The sequence below is a fragment of the Mus caroli genome, chromosome 4 (assembly GCF_900094665.2).
Source record: "Mus caroli chromosome 4, CAROLI_EIJ_v1.1, whole genome shotgun sequence".
NCBI classification, from domain to species: Eukaryota; Metazoa; Chordata; class Mammalia; order Rodentia; family Muridae; genus Mus; species Mus caroli.
Genome location: NC_034573.1, coordinates 120,133,980 through 120,157,046, shown reverse-complemented (window position 1 = coordinate 120,157,046; position 23,067 = coordinate 120,133,980). Strand labels below are relative to the sequence as shown.

Sequence of the window (23,067 nt, the reverse complement as noted above, 5' to 3'; positions counted from 1 at the left end):
AAGGCAGGGCGCTGAACGTGGAGCTGGGGAGGACCCAGTGGTTGAAAGAAGGAATTTTAGGATCTGAAACAAAGCTGCATGTCATGGCTTATGTCTTTAGTTCCAGCTCTCTGGGGTCCATGATGGGAGTATTGTGATTGTGAGACCAGCTCAGGCCATGAGACCCTGCCACAGAAACCAAAACAGACTCAGTGCATACAGGCACCTGCCACCAAGTCAGAGGACCCGAGTTCAAAATGCTGACCCTCTGTGGTAGAAGGAGAGAATTTACTCTTGCAAGTTCTCAGACCTGCACGTGTATGTCCTTGACACCCATAGTTAGTAAAAACAGATAATAAGAGCAAGCCAGTGAAAACTAAAAGCTGGGCATGGTAGCATACACTTTTTCTTTCTTCTTTTTTTCTTTATTTTCCTCCCCCCAACCCCCCACCTTTTCTCCTTTGCTCTGGCCAACAGGCTCTTTTTTATTTGTTTCTCATCCTGGATGACTGAGCCACCATGTGATTGCTGGGATTCAAACCCATGACCTCCAGAAGAGCAGCCTGTGCTCTTGGGTTTTTGTTTTTGTTTTGTTTTTTTGTTTTTGTTTTTTTTTGTTTTTCAAGATAGGGTTTCTCTGTGTAGCCCTGGCTGCCCTGGAACTCACTCTAGCCCAGGCTGGCCTTGAACTCAGAAATCCGCCTGCCTCTGTCTCCCAAGTGCTGGGATTAAAGGTATGCGCCACCACTGCCCTGCCCAGCCAGTGCTCTTAACCATTGAGCCATCTCACCAGCTCCCGGTAGCATACACTTTTCATTTTAGCACTCAGGAAACACAGGCAGGGGGATCTCAGTGACTTCCTGGCCCTCCAAAGCAATCTAGTAAGAGACCATGCGTCTTAGGGTTTCTATTCCTGCACAAACATCATGACCAAGAAGCAAGTTGGGGAGGAAAGGGTTTATTCAGCTTACACTTCCACATTGCTGTTCATCACCAAAGGAAGTCAGAACTGGAACTCAAGCAGGTCAGAAACCAGGAGCTGATGCAGAGGCCATGGAGGGATGTTCCTTACTGGCTTGCTTCCCCTGGCTTGCTCAGGTTGTTCTCTAATGGAATCCAAGACTACCAGCCCAGGGATGGCACCACCCACAAGAGACCCTCCACCCTTGATCACTAATTGAGAAAATGCCCAACAGCTGGATCTCTTGAAGGCATTTCCTCAACTGAAGCTCCTTGCTCTGTGATAACCCCAGCCTGTGTCAAGTTGACACAAAACTAGGCAGTACACCATGTCTCAAAAATATAAAGTAAACCACACACAAAAAAAGCAAACAAGCAGATCTTGGTTTACTGACATGGGAAGACTCTAAAATAATAAGAATTTAAAAACCAGTCATAGAGCATTCATGCGGTACGTGTGTGCCCTTACTTACCCTTATAGAAAGTATGTACTGTGTCTCTGTATTTTAAATGACTGTCTGTTCAGAGACTATAGAACAAACTCCCCCCAGTGGCCTCCTGTGGTGAGTTGGCTTGCTGAGAGAAGGGCATACAGAGGAAGGGATTTTTCACTTTTTGGAGTCTTTCATAGCTTTTTCTGTCAGAAAGCTGTACCGATCTGTGGCTTATAACACTGTGCCATTAGCCTTGGCGACAACTGTGTGGTGCATTTCATCCTTGCACTAAGTGGCTTGCCTGTGGTTTTCAAGCTGGCAGGCAGCAGTCTGTAATTAAGTTCCGAGTTTTATGTTGGCTGGGACTTGGGGAGGTGGAGTTCACCCCACCCTCAGAACCCACACCTCTTCCTGCCTAAAGACAGATCTTCTTGTTAGTGTATGCGCTATGGCTGCTGGTACCAATTTCGTGTGGGCATTTATGTGACACTTTGGGGACAGTGTGGAGATGAAAAGCCTGCTACCTTTCAGCAGTCAGTTGTCACCTGCTCGTAGTTGTTCCCTGTCAGATAATGCCTGTGATAGTGGCTGACAGCTAACAAGTGGATCTGTCAGCTGACAGCTGTGGCAGACTCACAGCGAGAGCTCAGGAAGCCAAATAATTAGGTAGAATCTGGGAGCTCTAATCCTAGCATCTTGCATAGGTGTGGTGGATAACCGAGTAGTTGACACCCCTGCAGTGTCTAGCTTCTCTCTAAAGGGGGATATCATTAGGTTCCGCCTTGGAGTTCTGAGCAATGAGTTAACTGTGGTCTGATCAGAACGTAACGCCTTTCATTCAGGGAGATGCTAGTTTGAATTACTTTCTCAGAGTCTGTCTTCAGAATCCTTTAACTACTATCAAGTTAAAGATGGGTATTCAGATCAAAACTAGTCTTTCTTTTTTAACATTCGTTTGTTTGTTTTATGTATGCAAATGGGGCTTGGGGACATGCCATAACACTTGTGTGGAGGTCAGAGTATAACTTGGAGGTACTGTCCTTCCACCCTGCAGGTTCCGGGTTTGAACTCAGGTCGTCAGGCTTGGTGGCAAGTGCCTTACCCATTGAACCCTCTCCCTGGCCCTAACCTTGCCCCTGTTGTAGTTTTGCTCAATGGAAGTTTATGTGCTGGTGGGACTGTTACAGATTTGCTCTCATTAGTTGTGCCACACAAACCAGTTTTTCACTTATTTTGGACACCAACAAGCTATCCAACGACTTTTGATTCAATTCTGACATATCAACCCTGAATTAATGTCAGGTCCTATAGTTAAAGGGGTTCTGTCCCACGAACTTAGCGCCTCTCAGATGCCCCTAACGATGGTCAGCCAGTCTAACTTAGAGGGGTGACCCCTCCTTAAGTTCGGTAATTAGAGTAGGTCAGGTACTGTGTACACTTATGATTCCAGCACTTGGGAGACCAGAAAGCCTTGTCTACGTAACGAATGGGAGGCCAATCTGGGCTACATGAAACTCTGTTTAAAAAAAAAGAAAGAGCGGAGCATAGTGAGGCACGCCTTTAATTTCAGTAGTCAGCGGGCAGAGGCAGACAGATACCTGAGTTCAAGGTCAGCCTGATCTACATAGTGGGTTCCAGGCCAGCCAAGGCTGTACTGTAAGACTGTCTCAAACAAGCAAAACACCAAAGTAAAAGTTCACAGAACTCAGGAAAGCATTTATTCCCCCTTGCTGGTTTACAATAAGTCCAGTTCAGGATTAAACAAACAATGAAGGGACACAGGGCAGGCTGAGTGGAGCGGGGTGAAGGCTCCTGAATCTGTTCTGTCCAGCACTGCATACTCCATGATGTGTGCGGGGACTGTCCTAAAGCCACTCGCTCCCCACTCCTCCTGCATTCCCGGCTGTGGGAGCTGGATGGCTGGGACCAAGTGTTCCAGTCCTCTCATTACTCTCATGACTGGATTCTTCCTGTGACTGCCCGGTCAGAGACTGCACGCACATGCATGCACATACACGCACATACACAAATGTGTATTTTAAGGTTTTATTATTGTTGTTGGCATTCTTGGGTGTCATGGTGCACATGTGGAGGTCAGAGGGCAGTTTTCAGGAGTCAGTTCTTTTTCCACATTAGTGATGCTGCCTGCCTCTTATTTCTGCCTGGTTGCATACTCCAGGCTGGTTAGCCTGTAAACTTCCGGGCAGCTCCCCTGTCGGAGTGCTGGAATTACAGATGTGAGCCTCTGCATTCAGCTTTGTGTGGTTCCAGGGATTGATCTGAGGTCCTCAAGCATGCAGTCAGTCAGCTGCTGAGCCAGCTTGCTGCCATTTTTAATTTTTTAAGGCAAGACCTCACACTGTATCCTGGACTAGCATTCACAATCCTCCTCCTGCATTCGGTTCCTAGATGATGAGGTTATGGGTAAGTGTCATTCTACCCAGCCAAATATAGCTTTATGTTTATAGTTTACCACGTCTGCAGTCCAGTACTGTAGCTGCTGATTTTTATTTTACCCATGAAATGTAAAATAGCAGTGCTGCTTGTGGCTGTCATAGGAGCAGTAGAGCCCTATCCGATTACACACAGGAGCAAATGAAAGCATGTGTGAGGAAGGTAATGAAGACCGCCCTGAATCCACCTCAGTTGTTCAGATCGCTCTGGGCCTAGTACAGTGTTGGAGAGATGCTGGACGTCAGTGAGTCTTGTTGCGTAAACACATGAGTTCAAGTCCCAGCTCAGGCATTTACCAGTTTCTTGACTTGGGAAAATCATTTGGTTTTGAGTCTTTAGTTTCTTCGTCTGTGGAATGGGATGATGTGCATATCTTAGACTCTGGTTATTTGATCAATAGAACTGTCTTCCATCCATCCTTGATCCATTTGATCAATAGAACTGTCTTCCATCCATCCTTGATCCATTTTTGCCTGCAATATCATGTTAGTGAATGTCTGGCCGTATCTAATCCCAAGGGAGAAAGGGCGTGAAAACACTAACTTCTCTGCAAGTGTAATTGTCACACGCCATTCACTGGAGACGACTCGCCGAGCAGTACCCAGAGATAAGGCAGAGTTCCTTCTGCCGAGCTCTGGCTGTACCTGGCCTCTTGTGAATTGGCAAGTTTACCTTCTCTTCCTCTTACCAGTGGAAGCTGTGAAAGAGATTAACGTTGAGTCTAAAACAGTGGAGAGACATTCTAGGCAGTGGTAATAAGTACTCATGTGCGCTTGCTCTCTCTCTCTCTGTCTCTCTCTCTCTCAGTGTCAGGGCTGTGTTCTTTTCTCCTCGTGCTGACAGACATTCAGTTGGGACTCACTCTGTTTAAGTGTCATGTTGAGTTTATTGAACATGATGATGAATTTGATATGTCCTTTGGGCATTTGTGGCTTCACGTCAGGAATGCAGGCCCAGGAGCCGAGAGTAAAGCTGGGTGGAACAGTGCTCGCCTCAGGATTCGGTCTTCGGAGGAAAGTAAGACGTTTATGTGTCTGCGTGTGGAGAATCTGCTAGAGTAGACAGACAAGCTGCTCAGCGCACACCTTTAACCTCAGCACTTGGGAGGCAGAGGCAGGCGGATTTCTGAGTTCGAGGCCAGCCTGGTCTACAGAGTGAGTTCCAGGACAGCCAGGGCTACACAGAGAAACCCTGTCTCAAAAAATACAAAAGCCCTGGATGCATGATTATACCCAGTTTGGAGATTATATGTGACCTAATTAAAAACATAGCTTATATTATATCTACATTATATGTACATATGTATGCAGTAAGCATTTTGGAGAAGAAATGCCAATCCATAGAATCACCTGTCTTAGATGTAAGAGACCCATTGGCCACGGATAAAGAAAATGGTAGCTTCTAATAGAAGCCTCAAATAGAAGGGATAAACACCTGAATTTCAGGCATGTGCAAATACGTGTGTGTGTGTGTGGGGGGGGGCAGTTTGTTAGAGAGGAAGAGACCCTTCAGCAGCCAGATGAGGGAGGGCTTGTCCACAAGTGCACTTAGAGTCTGAGTCAGGCTTCACAAGTTTGAGGCCAGCGTGGCTCATATAGTGAGAACCTGTCTCAAAAACAAAACTAAGAAGTCTCTCAACTTACTGAAAATAAGTGAAAGAGTGTCTGTAATATTGCTTTCAACAAAGCAAAAGCTCTTAGGGAGGCAAGGGGGTTTCGGGTTTGTTTGTTTGTTTTTAGAGACAGTGTTTCTCTGTGTAGCCCTGGCTTTCTGAAACTCAGTCTGGGACTCTAAGATCTATGTGCCTCTTTCTCTCAAGTGCATGTGCCTGCCAGGAGAGGGTTTATTCAGCCTACATCTCTCAGGTCACATTCTGTCACTGAGGGAACTCAAGGCAGGAACTTGGTAGCAGGAACTGAAGCAGAGGCCATGGAGGAGTGTTGCTTGCTGGCTTGCTCCTTGTGGATCTCTCAGCCTTCTCTCTTAGAGCATCCAGGACCACCTGGCTGGATCCATACGTCAGTGTGTTGGGGACATTTTCATGTTAAGGTTCCCTCTTCTCAAATGACTAGCTGGTGTTCAGTTGACAGAAAACTAGCCAGCACAGATACTAGATCTGTTGTTAGCATTTTTTCGAGTAATTCCTTAACATTTTAAAGATGCACTTTTTAGCATTTGTAGTCACACTATGTAACTTTGTATTGTACTTTATTTTGCCATAGGAAATGCTGGATATTCACAGTACTGTACACATTTTCACTATGAAATAAATCACTGGCATGTTGGGCTGCCTCTTCTGGCAACAGACCGGGATTAATGCAATTGGCGTGCTTGTGTTGGGTGTTAGTTTGCTTGTAGAGTCTCCTGTCATGATGCGTTGTGCCAGCACGGCAGCCTGCATCTGTAGCCGCAGCTACTCAAGCAACTAAGGCAAGTAGATGAGTCTGCATGGCTAACGGTCAGCCCGGGTGCACAGCACAATCCAGCCTGATTATTTTCTTGGGCAGGATTCCTAGGCGTAGTTATAATGAGACTGACAGCCAGGACTGGTGCAAAGGGGCAGACCCGTGTTTTTGGCTGATATTGCAAGCCAAGGACTTCTAGTTTCTTCCTCGGCTAGTATCAGATGTATCAGGTATTTATGTTTTGTTTTGCCTTTAAAGAAGGGATCTCCATTCATAGCCTCGAGCTCTGACCTCCCGCCTGCTTGGATTACAGATGATTTAGCTCAGACTCTTGATCTGTGTTTACTTTTCCCTGGCAGACTCCTGCCACCTACTGGTCAGGCTACGTATTTACAGCATTTTGTAGTTAGTGGGTGTGCTTTTGAGAAGGATGATTGATTGATGTAAGAGGTTTGTGTCTCTACCCAACCAGCCAATTGTTATGGTCAGGAGGATGGAGTTCCTTGATTGACTAAACTGTCTTGGGCCCGCAGCAGGGAATTACCTTGGAATATAGAGAGAAGGTTGTTCTCTAAAGTAATTCACCCTCAACAGCAGGAAAGGGGCATTCTAAAATTATTTAAGGGGCTGGAGAGATGGCTTGGTTGTTAAGAGCATGTAAATTGTTGTTTTTGTGCTTTGTGGGGTTTTTGTTGTTGTTGTTGTTGCTTTGGTTTTTCAAGACAGGGTCTTACTCTGTAGCCCTGGCTGTCCTGGAACTCCATCTGTAGACCAGGCTGGCTTTGAACTCAGAGCTCTGCCTGCCTCTGCCTTCTAAGTGTGCCACTGCCCAGTGTGCTTTGTGTTTTAAGACACCTCTCTCTCTGTAACCTAGGCTGACCTGGAACTCACTACGTAGACCTTGAACCCACAGAGATCCACTTGCCCCCACCTCCCAAGAGCTGTGTATCTCTATGTCCAGCCAAAGTTAAAACTATTTAACATTTAACATTTATTTTGTGGTGCTGCAGATCAAACTCAGGACATACATGTTAAATACCTGTGCTGCCTTCCTTCTTTCCCCCAGACTTCTCATTTTTGATAGTTATTGATACATAACTTCTAAAAGTTCATTCTAACTTAATAATGTTTCTTATTTTTCTGTTTTCACCAATATTGGTTATTGTTTTTCTAAACATTGTTGCCAGTTTAATGTTGAAAATAGTACTATGCCAGGGTATGTGGCACAGACCTGTAGTTGAGATCTGTAGCCAAGGTTATGTACGCAGTGAGAACCTTTTTTAAAAAAAGTACTTTTTCTATTTTTTTCACTTAACATCAACTGTAATTATTTTTCATTTGACTGATTTACCATTGTTTGCCAAGATGTTCTCCAATTATTAGTTATTAAAGTGGACTTGGAATTCTGCTGTTCTTTTTGTTTTGAAACTGGGTTCAGTCTGTAACCCAGGCTGCCTTGGATCACTATGGAGACCAGGCTGGTCTAGCAGGTGTGATCCTCCTGTCTTAGTTTTTTGAGTACTGGACTAACAAGTGTGAGCCGCTGTATACAATTCTTTCTTAAATTTACTTACTGTATTATTTTATGCAAATGAGTATTTTGCCTGCATATATGGGGAACATGTGCGTATCTGGTGCCTTCAGAAGTCAGAAGAAAGCATGGCTCCCCTAGGGACTGGAGTTAGAGATGATTGTGAGCCGTTATGTGGTGCTGGGACTCAAACCTGCCTCTGCAAGAGCAAGTGCTCTTTTTTTTTTAAATTATATTTTCTGTGCATTGCATGAACGCACAGAATGTGTTTTGCGTATATGTCTGTGTGAGGGTGTTGGATCTCTTGGATCTGAAGCTAGAGACAATTGTGAGCTGCCATGTGGGTGCTGGCAATTGAACCAGGGTCTGGAAAGGCAGCCAGTGCTCTCAACCACTGAACCATCTCTCCAGTCCTGGAAATAAGTGCTCTTAACTGCTGAGCCATTTCTCCAACCCCAATTCTTAATTTTGTTTTTGATTTTGTTTTCCAGACAGGGCTTCTCTGTGTAGTCCTGGCTCTCCTGGAACTCAGAGAATCCCCTTTCCTCTGCCTCCTAGGTTCTGGGATAAAAGGCGTGGGCTGCTGCCACCGTCACCACCAGCATCACTAGCAGCAGCAGGAGGCTACAGTTCTTTCATTTTTAACATTCATAGATAGTAATACCTACAGTGTTTTTGCTCCTGGGTGCTTTGCCTCTATGGATGTTTTTTCTTTGGGAACAATTCCAGAGATTCTTCTAGCAAAGGTCTGAAGGCCTTGGTCAGGGGTGGAAGCATGTGACTGGCGTGTGTCAGGTCTGAAGAATAAAGGATCAGCACTACAGAAGGAAGCCCTTGCTTTGAAAGGATTTACCAACTTGTATTTCTATCTACACTGTGGGAGTGGGGCTGGGAAGACGGCTCAGCAGTTAAGCGCAATTGGTGCTCTTGCAGGGGACCAGAGTTTGTTTCCCAGCACCCATGTTGGCTGCTCACCATGGCCTGTAACTCCAGCTCCTGGGGCTCTGTTGTCCCCCCTGGCCTCTGTAGGTACCTGCACATAAAGACACACACACAGACACTCCTGGCATATAGACACATATGCACATAGTTAGAAGTAAATCTTTTGAGGAACTGGGGGTGTAAACTCAGTCGCAGGATGGACACCTAGCATGTCGGGGCTCCGCTTCAATCCCTGGTACCACAGAAAACAGAGCTCAGCTCACTCTTTCTGTGGTTGCTGTCACTGTGTTATGTATTTTTAGTTTTCCTCCTATCTCTTGGTGCTAGGAATGGAATCCCCAGCCTGGTGCATACAAAGCACATTCCACTGCTGAGCTCGTCTCTGTCTGAGCAGTTATTGAACCAACGTTTACTGGCACTGGAGAGACAGCTCAGTGGTTCAGAACACTTGCTATGCTTTCAGAGAACCAAGATTGGATTCCCAGCACCCCGTGACAGCTCACAGCTGTCTGTAACTCCAGTCCCAGAAGGTCTCTTCTGGCCTCTGGGTGGTAGCCACACATGATGTACAGATATCTACTCAGGCAAAACACCCATACCCATAAAGTAAAGTAAAATTTAAGCAGTGTTGGTTGGCTGACTAGGTTAAAGGCTGATCTTTAATTGTTTTAGTTTGTAGTTTTAATCTATATAAAATGTTCATCAGAAGTTTAAAATCTTCCCTGTTATTTCCTACCTGTGCATTCGGAGTATAAATGTGTGTTTTTCTTTCTCACCTCAGGTCTGGTCCATCGAACTCACATGTCGTCCTGTCGAGTGGATAAGCCTTCTGAGATAGTAGATGTTGGAGACAAAGTGTGGGTGAAGCTGATTGGCCGAGAGGTAAAGTGTCCTGCCCCTTCGCGTGGTTGAAAGGCTTATAAAATGCTGGGCTTTCATTGGAGTTCATGATGGTGTGTAAATGTTCGTGATGGCTGACGTCCTTATTTTTAAACCTTGTCCCAGTCATCTGTCTTAAGTTTGAATCTTCTGATTGTCTGTCCTTCGGGCCTGGGAGAAAGAACATGAAGTACAGAAGTGTAGTGGGGGAGTGTGTGTTCATGGGACTCTCCTCCTGAGGCTTAGATAGAAAAGAGCCAGGGGTGGAGAATTCCTCTTCACCCCTCTCCAGGGGTGGAGAGCACTTGTCACCTGTACTTCATCTTAGGCCGGAAGGAAAAAGACACACGACCTGCAGCCATTTCTCCTAGAGTAGATGGGCAGCTCGGGCACGGGGGTGCATGCCTTCCGTGGCATGCCTTCCGTGGTCTACGAGGGAATGGCAGGCAGAAAGCCAGGGACACTAGCAGGGATCTGAAAACTGTTGAGTGCTTCCATGTGTTAGGTTCTGTAGCTGTAAGACGGAGCCAGAGCTGAGTATGGTGTCATACTTCTGTTACTTTAGCATCCAGGAGGCTGAGGCAGGAGAGTGTGTGTATGTCTGCTGTCTGCCTGTCCTCACATGCAGGCCACAGTGTGTGTGGAGATCAGAGGACAGCTTGCTGCAGTCTCCTCTCACCCTGCACCATGTAAATTCTGGGAATTGAACTCACGATGTTAGGCTTGACAGCAGGCACCTTCACCCACTGAGCCATTTCACTGACCCCTCCAAGATAGGAATGGATGAAGACCATTTCCTGTACCTCTTCAGCCGTTACATCTGCCCTTTTTACTTCTTGTACCCCCCCCCCCCACACACACACACACCCGTGTTCTTAGCTTAGTACTTAGTCATTTGGAGGTTAGTCTTTGCTCTGGTGTTTGCAGATTGGGCTCTGAGGTGTCACAGATCAGTGGTCAGGTATTCAAGGGGCTTGGGAACATAGCTCAGCTGGTATATGCTTGCCATGCAAGCACGAAGTCCTGACTGAGTTCACTTACACTAGCACCTGAGTGGAAAGCTAGGTGTGGTGCTGTACTCCTGTGATCCCAGTGCTGAGGACATGCAGATAGAGGACTCCAGGGACTTGCTGGTCCCTGGCTGAATGGGGCTCCAGGTCTCAAAGAACAACGTAGAGGTTCCCGAGGAATGAATCAGGTTGACCTTTGGCTTCTGTACACACATGCACTGACATGAACACTCCCCTACACACACACACACACACACACACACACACACACACACACTCGGGGGTTTTGGTGACTCTTTTTTTGTCTTTTTCAGATGAAAAATGATAGAATAAAAGTGTCCCTCTCCATGAAAGTTGTCAACCAAGGAACTGGGAAAGACCTCGATCCCAACAACGTTGTCATTGAGTAGGTAAAGGGTTTGCAGAGCTCAAATCCCACACATACAGATGGCAGTGAACTAGAGTAGGTTGGGCTGCTGCTGTTGGTGGCGGTGGTGTGACTGAGTGTCACAGCGTAGGTGACCTTTGCTTTTTTATAGGTAGACCCATGCTTCTTGAGTGTATGGCCTCAAATCTCAGTGCTCTTACCTTAGGCTCCTGCATGCTGGATGTCAGGGGTGCACACCCCACGCAGCCCCACACAACCCCATGCAGCCCCATGCAGCTGTGTGGAGCTGAAGATGAAAGGACCCCATAGGAATCCTCTCAGCAGCTTTGTTCTTTCTCCTCTCGTCCTGTCCCCACCCTGTCTGCCAGCAGCTCCTGAGGTGCTGCCATGGCCTCTCCCAAGAGGCTCCTTTCCACATTGGCTCTGAGGAAAAGGCTCCTACATCTGTGAACGCGGCACCTTCCACTTCAGAGTGGAAGGTTGTCTCTTGATCTAAGGGTGGGGTCTGGAGATTCAGGAAGTTTGCTATCTGACTCAAATCCTGTATTGAATTTTATTTTTAAGAAAAAATTAAAAAGACATCCATTTCTTTATTGCGGGGTGCATATGTGGGAACAGTTCTTTTCCTGCTACCATTCAGGTTTCAGGGATAGACCTCAGCTCCGAAGACTTGTATGGCAAATGCTTTTGTTTTGTCTTAGGGGGAAGGATGTGTTTTTTGAAAGTGTCTCTCTCTATGTACCCCAGGAAGAAATGTTTCGATTCCAGGAGAATTGCTGTTGCCATATTCCCTTTATTGATTTGTTAGTGTTGTTGTTAGTATTGTTGTTGTTGTCGTTGTTACTGTCATTAAGAAAGGGTCTCTCAACATACGCACTGGCTGTTGAGAAACTTACTCTGTAGACCAGGATGGACTTTAACTCAAGCGATCCACTGACTCTGCCTCCCAGGTGTTGAGATCAGTGTGTCTGACCCTTTATTGACTTTCTAGCCAGAATTTGCTTAGTCTTTGAGAGCCCTCACTGGGGGAGGCTCACTGGGGAAAGGCCTTGGCTGTGGAAAGCTGCCGATCTGAGTCAGTCCCTGCAACCCCTGCAGAGGTAGGAGGAGAGACCCAGTTCTATCAAGCTGTACATTTCCTCACGACCCTTGAGAGGCTTAGTAACTGTTTCTAGTGCATCAAGCAAGTCAACTCAATCACACATTTATCTTTGAGTTGACTATGTTATGATTTGTTGATTTTGATATTAAACATGTTCTTCCTGTCTGACAGTGACATTATTGATTAATAAATAAACCAGATGTGGCAGCACATTCCTGTAATCCCAGTTTTTGGTAGACTAAGGCAAGAGAATATGTAATTAAAGGCTAGCCTGAGCTACATAGTGAGATCCTGGCTCTGGAACACAACCACAAAAAATAATGAATATAATTTGAATGAGATCTTTATTGCAGAAGAAAAATTGAAGCCCTCATATTTTTCATTCTGAGAAAAATTGCTTCAGCTATGAAGGAATTTTTTCTGAAGTAGGGAGGTAGGGGTGACTGAAAAGATCTATGTACCAGACATAAGGCAGGCGGGCCTCATGTCTCTGATGCTCACAGTAACCTGTACGGTAAGGACGGTCTTCTGTGTCACTTCCAATTCCTAGTTTGTGGCTGGAGATAAGTAACCCGTGATTGTGTAGCAAATTATGCAGGTCAGATGCTGTCATATAGGACCGGGTGTTAAAGCACGTGTCCTGCCAGCCACTGCGGGTGACTTAGCCTTTCACAGTTTTGTAGTTTAGTTGCTAAATATTGATGTATTTGTAGAACACTTCAGTTGTGGTGGTGATCTTTTATAACTCAACGTAGAAACGCTAAAGCCTGGCACTGACTGATCATATTGTCATAAAACTACCTTCTCTCCACAGAACCCCACGCTCTGCAGACTCACCAAAAACCTGTGGATTTCTCAAAGCTAACCTCATAATGCTAAACTATAAAACAAGTTTTATAAAAAGAACAAGGATAAGAAGGAAAGACTTTCTGTTTGCAGGCTGTGTCTCTATATAGAGACTATTTCTAGTACAAGCCAAGGGGCTGAGCCTGAGCAGAGTTTTTTTTTTTTTTTTTTTTTTTTTTTTTTTTTTTTGGTATTTTGAGACAGTGTGTCTCTGTGTCTCTGTGTAGCCCTGGCTGTCCTGGAACTCGGATTTGTAGAGCAGACTGACTTTGAATTCAGAAATTCCCCTGCCTCTGCCTCCCAAGTACTGGGATTAAAGACTTACACCACCACCTGGCTTTGAGCAGATTTTTTTTTTTTCAATTTTTCTTTGGTTCTTTGTGATTTTCACATCATGCCCCCCCAATCCATTCCACTCATTTCCCTCTCCTTTTACCCCTCAGACCCGTCCCTTGCAACCTCTCCCCCAACAGAGTAAAAAAATGTCTCATGGGAGCTGTAGTGTGTCAGTGTGTTCCACAGTATACCCTTTTGTCCACACTTCTTTGCTTACAAATGTCTGGTGTAAGGCCTCTGGCTTCTGCTACTCTATCAATGCTGGATCCTTAATGGGACTCCTGGACATCCTGGTTTTGCCCTGTGTCGTGGAGATCGTGTAGTTGTGAATCTATAAACCTGGGTCCTTCGTATCCTCCAGTTCATCGATGGGATAGATGTGGGGGTGGGCCAATCCAGAGCTCTGGATCTGGGTTTGAGAGGCATCTGAGATGGTCAGCCCTGCAAGTCTTCTGCTCTCAGGGCTGGCTCACCCATAACCCCAGCCACCAGGGCCATCTCTACCCTGCTGCCCAGGCAAGGTGCAGAGCCTGCTTTGAGCAGATTCTTAATCATGGTGAACCTCAGCTTTTTTCCCCTATAAAACAAAAGTAATGCTACATATCTTAAATATGACAGAGTGAGGGCCCAGGAGATGGCTCAGTAGGTAAAGGCCTACAGAGAGACCCACCTAGTAGAGGAAAAACTGACTCCTACAAACTGCCCTCTGCCCTCTACACATGTACCATGGCACAAGTGCATGTGTACACACACATAATAACTGTAATAAAATAAAAAGCGACAGTAGTTTAAGAAACGTCATATTAGCAGGTAGTCATTTAATGGCTTCACTGTCATGAACACAGTGTAGATACTTGTAGTTTTTAGTTTTGAGTGCCTCTTTGCTTTCCCGGTACTGAGCCTGAAGACGGTGTGTGGCTCATGAGCACGGCGGTCTGTCTTACCCTCCTCGTCCCCTGTAGTACCCGATGTCACGTTCCTTTCAGCACAGCATTGGTTCTTGTCCTTCTATCTAACATGACAAGGCAGCAGGGACAGTGTAGCTGATGAAGAGTTCATTTCAGGTTCCCATGTCCAGAGAGAAGGCGACATTTGAGCTAGGTCCTGAGGAATGGATATGGTATTTTCAGAAAGCAGGAGAAGGGATGGTGTTACAATTGTGATGACTTTAGGAAAGGCACAGGTAGAGAAGCCATAGCAGTTGGGGTCCTGGGAGTAGGAGAGATGACCAATTACAGCTATTTCTCCTGGCACTTGGTATCTTTCTCTTATGTTCAGCAGCCTGGTTTCCAGCTGCTACCAGTTGACTAGCCTCTCTTTTTCTATCAAGGTCTACCTGTCTCACCTCCCTTTCTTTTTTCCCTTTTTGTTGTTGTTGCTGCTGTTTGTTTGTTTGTTTGTTTCTTGAGGCAGGTTCTCTCTTTGCAGCCTGGCTGGCCTCAGATTCACTGTGTATCCCAGGCTGGCCTAGGACTCACAGAGATGTGCCTGCTCTGCCTTCCTAGTGCTATCCTGCACTTACCTTCCAGCATCATTTAATCTAATAGGTGTCTCTTTGTGTGGAAAGGGGTTAAAGGTAGTTTCTAGACAGGTATAATTCACAGCTCTTAAAACTCATCGTTAAGCCACTTACATGGCTTGGGTGTCTCCTTCTAGGTTATAAGCTCCTGGGAGTAAAGAAGAAATGGGTGGGGGTGGGTCGCAATCTTTTGTTTTATTGTGATGCTGGGGACTGAACCTCAGGCCTTGTGCATCCTGGGCATACATGCTCTTGTTCATTTGCTCCTGTCACTAGTACTAACGCTGGGGCGCACCACTTACTAGTTGATTGATCTGTGCACTGGGTGGATTGGATGAAGAAACAGAGAGATGTGGCAACCCCCGAGGGAGCCGGTACTTGGGTGAGCTTTGATACTGCTGACAGATACTGCACAGTGGCAGGGGGAATGGAAAGTGAACTGGCCTCGTGACACCTGTGACATAGGAGGTCTGATTGAGTGTGTACTGTGTTAGAATCCCAGAGGACTGGAATTGATTATAAGAAGGATGTGTTTGAACACATCAGACCCCTTAAAACTCTGCTCTTCAAACAAGGACACCTGACGACCTGACTGCTCAGATGCCTGTCTTGGTTTTTGTTACTCAGACTTCAGTATGTTTTGAAAGAGCCTATTTCTATAACTCATACCAGAAAATTGACTTTTTGTGCACTTAGATTCTTCCAGAGCAAAAGCCAGACATCTGTGCAGACATTCTCAGAACTTACATTATATGCTTGCCTGCAATGTCCACTTGGGTAGCTACGAATAACATGGGGGTATTTAAATGTAAATTAATGAAATTAAGTAGAATTTCAGAACCAGGTTTGATGGTGCAGCCCTGCAGCCCTGGTTACTGCCCAGGCAGCTTGGTGAGCGGCTTGTCTCAAAATAAAAAGTAAAGAGAGGGCTTGGGTGAAGCTCGGGTGCAGCATGGGCCTAACATGGAAAGGGGGCTGGGATGAAGCTCCAGTATAGCACTTACCTTGCATGGAGGAAGTCCCTGCTCAAGCCCCTGTGTTTCAGAAGTAGAAACAAGTGAGATTCAATACCTTTTTGGGTTTTTTGTCTTGTCTTTTTTTTTTTTTAAATCAGTATAGGTGTTTTGTCTGCATATATGTCTGTGCACCACTTGTGTGGTGGTGCCCTCAGAGTCTAGCAGAGGATGTCCTATCCCCCGGAATTAAAGTTACAGATGGCTGTAAGCTGTGCGGGTGCTGGGAGTGGAACCTCAGTCCTCCGGAAGAACAGCCAGTGCTCTTGTCCTCTGCGCCACCTTTCCAGCCCCACAGGGTTTAGTGCTTTGCTTTGCTTTGGTTTTTGACTTTGTATTGATTCTTTGTGGACTTCACGTCATGCACCCCAATCCCACCCACCTCCCCTCCCCTCGTACCCACCCTCCACTCTTGCAACCTCCCCGTCAAGAGAAAGGAAAACAAACAAACAAACAAACAAACCAACCAAAACCTTGTTCTGGAAGCTGTAGTGTGTCACAGTGTGCCCCACAGAAAACCCTTTGTCAACATTTCTTCCCTTGAAAATGTTCAACGACTCATTGGTCTGACTCCTTTGGCTTCTGCTCCACCATCAATACTGGATCCTACCTGGGACTCCTCTTGGATATCCTGTTGCTGCCGCGTCATGGAGATCCTGTAGTGTTGGATCTGTAGGATCGGCCCCTTCATGCACTCCAGCAGTTCATTGATGGGGTAGATAGGGTGGGACAATAATTCTGTAGTCACACTAGCTACATTTAAAAATGTTTAGTAAACCATATTTTTCTCTGACATTGTGACATATGCCTTCAGCCCCCCAAAGGCAGATGGATCTCTGTGAGGTCAAAGTTAGCCTGTCTTTGACAACAGTAAAATAATACCATATACAAATGAGAATAAATGACTCACAACTATAGACAACGATGCGGGTGAGTTTCACAAACACCAGAATTATACAGGAAATATCCACTCTGTCTGTGTGTGTGTGTTATGTATACCTTTTGGTACTAAAAGTTGAAACCAGGGATTTTTGTATACTAGACATATATTCTTAACAACAAGTTAACATAATATCCCAGGTACTTTAGTATTTTGATTTTAAGACATTTCCCTGCCAAATTGCTCAGGCTGGTCTTGACCTTGTGAAACTCTTCCTTAACCTCCCCAGTCATGGGATTATAGGGGTGTACCATATAACTGATGTACTGCCAGCTACTGTAAAAAGGAAAGTGAATTTGTGCTTTTAGAAGCTAGAATGGCGAACACTCTGAGCATAGGCCTGACTGAGAACTGTGACTCAGTCCCTGTGTTGGTTAAAAGGGAAAGTTCAGACTAGAAAGAAACTAGGCGCGCTGTGCACTTACCGTAAGCAAGTGCGTCTTTTCTATAGGAGCTAATGCTCATTAGAAGTCTGATAGGAATAAACAAAAGGCACCTGTGGCCGAGGAGCTCCGGGAAGAGACTTGGAAGAGGGAGACTTGGGACCTCTGGGTAGCGAGTGCATTGTGGAGGGAGTGAAGGAGGGTGGGTGTTGCAGAGCGGATCTGTCTAAGGAGAGATCCTTATGAAAAGTAGAATTGGCTCTTGGTGTTAGGAAAATAAGAAGGGGGCTGGAAAAGGAGTGGAGAAAGTAACTGAAAACCCCAAGACCAAGGTTTCCTAAGGAACTCAGCCTTGACTTGTAGAAAGCCTGCAAAAGCTTTTTAAATCCATGAATGAACTTACAGGAGCTTAGAGTGTTTTCCCATGGTGAGTAATTATTCTCCCTGTGTGTCTTTATTTCTTTCTCTCTCTTTTTCTGGAGACAGGGTTTCTCTGTGTAGCCCTGGCTGTCCTGGAACTCACTCTGTAGACCAGGCTGGCCTCGAACTTAGAGATCCAACTGCTTCTCCGTCCTGAGTGCTGGGATCAAAGGCGTGCGCCACCACTGCCTGGCAATTATACTTTCAAATATCTTTCCTGTATATTATTGAAAGGAAACCTAGGCTCACTCATAATTGTTAATTCAAAGCCTCATTCTAAATGGGACAAAAAAAGGAGCTGTTCCATTGTTTCGCTCTGTCCAACACATCTCCTTTCGCTCCCCTTTCCTTTTTCAGAACCAAAACAAAACCAGCACACAGCAGTGCGCTGTAACATATCTGCCCAGTTCTCCTGAAAAGCACCAGTGGTCAGAATGTCTTTAATTACAGGCAAGAAGAGAGGCGCAGACGGTCCTTCCAGGATTACACTGGGCAGAAGATCACCCTTGAGGCTGTCCTGAACACGACCTGCAAGAAGTGTGGCTGCAAAGGTAGGGGAAGCTACCCTTTCTGTCTCCTTTCCTTGAGGTTGCTCTGCTGGCTGAGGGAGACCGTTAGTTTAGCTCCATGTGTTTTTCAGTCAGCTGCTGGCTGCACTCACTCACACGGTGCTCCGTGTCACACTTATCTCCTAGCACGATTACTGTTCTGCAGAAATGAAGTGTCTTGGAGATGCGTTCCTTACGGATCCAAGTTAGACCCTTTCTTTCTTCTTCATTTTTAGCTCAGAATTAGGTTCCAAATTCCTAACAGAGTGCTCTTTTCGTAATAGAGATAGAGGACTGTCACTTGCTTTTGGCTCTATTTCCTTAGGGTTCTTTTAGTCTTACTCAAATATTAAAAGCTTTTCAACCTGGCTTCCCTTATTGGAGCTATAATGAGAGCGATTGCTGTCTTCTCAGTTTCAGAGTGACCTCAATTTGTCACCTCCTGTCCCGAGATTCTACCTGTCATGCTTTGTTCATTTTTACTTATTTTTTTATAAAGATTTATTTACTTTATTTTATTTATATGAATACACTGTAGCTGTCTTCAGACACACCAGAAGTGGGCATCAGGACCCATTAGAGATGTTGTCAGCCACCATATGGTTGCTGGGAATTGAACTCAGGACCTCTGGAAAAACAGCCAGTGCTCTTAACCACTGAGCCATCTCTCCAGCCCTTATTTATTTATTTTTAGTATAGAATAGAGTTTATTTGGGGGCATGGGAAGGGAAGTTGAGAAGGGAGTAGAGGCAGAGAAAGAGAGGGGAGAGAGGAGAAAAAGAAGAGGCCAGCTAGGAACACATATGGGTGGGGAGGGGAGAGAGGGAGAAGGGGTCAGAGAGAGAAGCAAGTCAAAGCCGCTTTGTTCACTTTCTGCAGTGATGGTAGCAGATCTGTGTCCTGGTTGAATTTGTGAGGTTTGTTGTTGTTGTTGTTGTTGTTGTCTTTACATGCATTGCTGCTTCACCTGCCTGCATGTCTGTGTGAGGATGTCGGATCCCCTAGAACTGGAGTTACAGACAGTTGTAAGCTGCTGCCATGTTGGTGCTGGGGATAGAATCTGGGTCCTCTGGAAGAGTAGCCAGTGCTCTCAATTGCTGAGCCACCTCTCCAGCCCTGAATTTGTGGGGTTTTATAAGCCTCTACTTTTATTAGTGAAGAGAGAGAAGGAGAATGTAGCAATGAGGGAAGGCGTCCCCTGGAGGAGATCGTGTGTGGTAGCATCCCTGGTATTTGGGAAATTGTGCTGTGCCCTCTTTCCAGACTTCATTTAACTTCTGGGCTCAATATAAAAACACGTTACACTTAGCTCTGTCGTTCCTTCATGCACTTCTTTCCTACTCTTGAAATGAGCTATCTAGAACCTTCCTGTGGCTCCAGGGGATTGGACGCCCTCTTCTGGTCTCCTTGGGCCCCTGCACGCATGTGCACATACCCCCACCCCCAAGTGTGCATATATAGAGCGTTTAAAAAAAACTAAATCCTCATCCTCAAAAACAGAAGTGACCCTCAATAATACCACAGGCCCAGTGGGAACGCTTCATAGAGCAGCAAGAATAACAACAAGTAGAGTTTGACCCCGTCAGCAAAGGTCAAGTTGAAGGTGGTTGGTTGGCTTTGCAGCAAAAGTAGCGCAAAGCAGGGAGACATCCGACCTGAGCTGAGTGTTGGCTCTGCTGCTGTGTGGCCCTGAGCTACTTAACTCTAGGCCTCAGGACCTGAGATACAGATGCAGGGGCTTGGGGTTCACGGTCTCTGTGGCCCTTGCCAGACCTGACAGCCTGTCACTTCTCAGGCACCCTGGGTGTCTGCCTGTCTCTGTCTGTTGGCTTGGTTGTCAGTACCACACATTGCCAGCTCTCTCCCTTTAGGCCTTGGCCTGCAATTCAGTTCCCCCTGTTAAGCATTCTGCTCTCTGGAGCAGCCTTTCATTGTCAGGAACGAGTTCCAAAAATGAGATCTTTAAAAATTAATAAGCCCCATTGCTAAGGGAGGGCAGCATAAGCCTGCTTGCTTGTGCCTTCTGCCATTTCCAGAGCCGCACCAGGGACTCTCACGGCTCCTGCGCCAGCTGCTCGCCTGGCTCTGGTTGAGTGAGCATTGCCACCTTGAGGTGGCAGAAACACTGCCCCAGATAAAGTCAGTAATGTTTTGACTTGGAGGGCCCTGTCAGGAGCCTCCAGGAAGCATCCACCTGCCGAGGAGAGTGGCTTCTTCCCTCTCTAACCCGTGTGTTCTTTCCCACAGGCCACTTTGCCAAGGACTGTTTCATGCAGCCAGGTGGAACCAAGTATTCTCTGATCCCTGAAGAGGAAGAGGAAAAAGAGGAGGCAAAAGCAGAAGGACTTGAGAAGCCTGATCCCACAAAGAATTCTTCCAGGAAGAGAAAGAAGGTAAGAGCTGCCTTGCTGCTATGTGTCACGGTTTGGTAGGCCTCAAATACAAATGCTTCCTGTAAGCATTTAGAAGTAGAGAATAATTTCAAAAGCAAGCCCTCAAGCCGGGCGTGGTGGCCACACCTTTAATCCCAGCACTCGGGAGGCAGAGGCAGGCGGATCTCTGAGTTCGAGGCCAGCCTGGTCTACAGAGTGAGTTCCAGGACAGCCAGGGCTACACAGAGAATCCCTGCCTTGAAAAACAAAAAGAAAAAAAAAAAAAGCAAGCCCTCCTCATCTTTTCATCAACAGTTTTTTTTTTTAGATTTATTTATTTTTATGTATATGAGTACACTGTAGTTGTCTTCAGACCACCAGAAGAGGGCATCAGATCCCATTACAGATGGTTGTGAGCCATCATGTGGTTGCTGGGAATTGAACTCAGGACCTCTGGAAGAGCAGTCAGTGCTCTTAACCACTGAGCCATCTCTCCAGCCTCAGAGAGAGTTTTATTGGTAGTTTGGGCATATTCTAAACTTTTTTTAGCCAACAATATAAGTAGATGATTATACTTATACATATAATATAAAATTATAGTCATTATAGGTATAGTTTAGTTTCTACCTTTTCATTTTTCTTATTATTTTAAGATTTATTTATTTTTATATTATATATATATATATATATGAGTGCTCTTTCTTTATGAACACCAAAAGAGGGAATTATATCTTACTATTGATATTTGTGAGTCACCATGTGGGTGCTAAGAATTGAACTCTCAGGACCTTTGGAATAGCAGCCAGTGCTCTTAACTGCTAAATCATCTCTCCAACCCCTAATTTGTTAAGTATTCTTAAGTGTTTTTAAAACGCTTGATGTTAAAAGCCATGTAATGGCAGATTCCCAAGAGTTCCAGGCCAGCCTGATCTACAGAGTGAGTTCCAGGACAGCCAGGGCTACACAGAAAAATCCTGTCTCAAAAATCAAGACAAAGTGGCTGATGGCTCAGCAGTTAAGAGCACTAACTGTTCTTCCAGAGGTCCTGAGTTCAAATCCCAGCAACCACATGGAGGCTCACAATCATCTGTAATGGGATCTGATGCCCTCTTCTGGTGTGTCTGAAGACAGCTACAGGATACTCACATATGTAAAATAAATAAATGAATCTTTTTTAGAAAGCAAAACAAACAAGCAAACAAAAGAGCCACATAAAGTTTTATGCTATGACTGTGAGCATTGATTGATTGATTGATTGGGTTATTTCTTGAGACAGGTTCTCTTGTAGCTCAAACTGGCCTCAAACTTGTTATATAGCCAAGGATGCCCTTAAACTCTAGGTCCTCCTTCCAAGTGCACCTCTGCGCTTAGGTATAATCATTCATTTAATTCATTGTTATTAGATACTTAGACTTCCAACTTTCAACTTCAGCTCTAGGCTGTATACCGCCTTACCTTTCTTTGTGTATGTTCCTGGGTTAAGCTCACTGAGTTGAGGCTCAGTAGTTAAGAGCACTGGCTGCTCCTGCAGAGGACGTGGCTTCTGTTGCCAGTACCCAATGGTGGCTCACAACCACCTGTAACTCCAGGTGATTCCAGGAGATCTGAGACCCTCTTCTGGCCTCCAGGGGCACTGCATGCATGTGGTGCACATGCTTTTGTGCAAGCCAAACACCCATACATGTAAAATGAAAATAAACTACTCTTCTCAAAAGAGGGGAGAGGTCTGAGAGATGACTCAGTGGGTAAGAGCTGGCTGTCTAGTGCACCCATGTTCAGTTTCCAGCTCCCATGTCATGTGTCAGCTGCAGTCACCTGTAACTCTCACTCCAGAGGAGTCTGATGCCTCTGGCCTCTGTGCCCTGCACTCACAGACATACATAGATACATTAAACATAATTTTAAAAAAAAGAATATCTTTAAAAAGATTACAGCATCAAGGGAGCCAGGCTGACATCTCAGCACTCAGGAGGCAGAGGAGGGTGGATTGCCAAGGGATCAGGGCAGCATAGGCTGCAGAGTGAGTTCCAGGCATTTTGAGGATGCAGACTGGGTCTCTGTTTTTTGGGGGGGCGTGGGGTGGGGGGTGGGTAGTGGTGGTGGATCTGTGAGTTGGAGGCTAGCCAGGGCTACATAGAAAGACCCTGTCTCAAAGGAAGAATGAGAAGAAACAAACAAAAGAAAACAACAACAAAAAAGATGTTGAAAACTTTAGGGCACTTGGGGTTGGAGAGATGGCTCTGTAGCTAAGAGCACTTGTTGCTCTTGCAGAGGACCTGGGTTCGATTCCTAGCACCCACATGATGGCTCACAACCATTCTGAACTCTAGTTCCAGAGGGTTTGATGCTTGTGGTGCACATAAACACATGTAGGCTACTCACACTCACACTAAATAAAATAAATAAATTAAATACGGACTTTTAAGATTCTAGATAGTGCCGGGCGTGGTGGCGCACGCCTTTAATCCCAGCACTCGGGAGGCAGAGGCAGGTGGATTTCTGAGTTAGAGGCCAGCCTGGTCTACAAAGTGAGTTCCAGGACAGCTGGGGCTACACAGAGAAACCCTGTCTCGAAAAACCAAAAAAAAAAAAAGATTCTAGAAAGT

The 23,067-nt window shown here is 45.7% G+C and overlaps 1 protein-coding gene across 5 annotated transcripts in view; it reads left to right on the top strand.

The window, feature by feature from the left end:
• The window catches only part of Zcchc17 (zinc finger CCHC-type containing 17), a 43,054-nt gene that overhangs the window by 11,444 nt on the left and 8,543 nt on the right, over positions 1-23,067 (top strand). For 4 of the 5 annotated variants that reach the window (XM_029476066.1, XM_029476065.1, XM_021159455.2 and 1 more), the window contains 4 exons: positions 9,487-9,587; positions 10,909-11,000; positions 17,992-18,092; positions 20,337-20,482. In XM_029476066.1, the coding sequence (XP_029331926.1) occupies positions 9,507-9,587; positions 10,909-11,000; positions 17,992-18,092; positions 20,337-20,482 (420 nt within the window). In that variant the 5' untranslated portion in view covers positions 9,487-9,506. Of the gene's footprint in view, positions 1-4,681; positions 4,845-9,486; positions 9,588-10,908; positions 11,001-17,991; positions 18,093-20,336; positions 20,483-23,067 lie in introns of those variants that run through there. The other variant, XM_029476063.1, reaches the window with a different exon arrangement.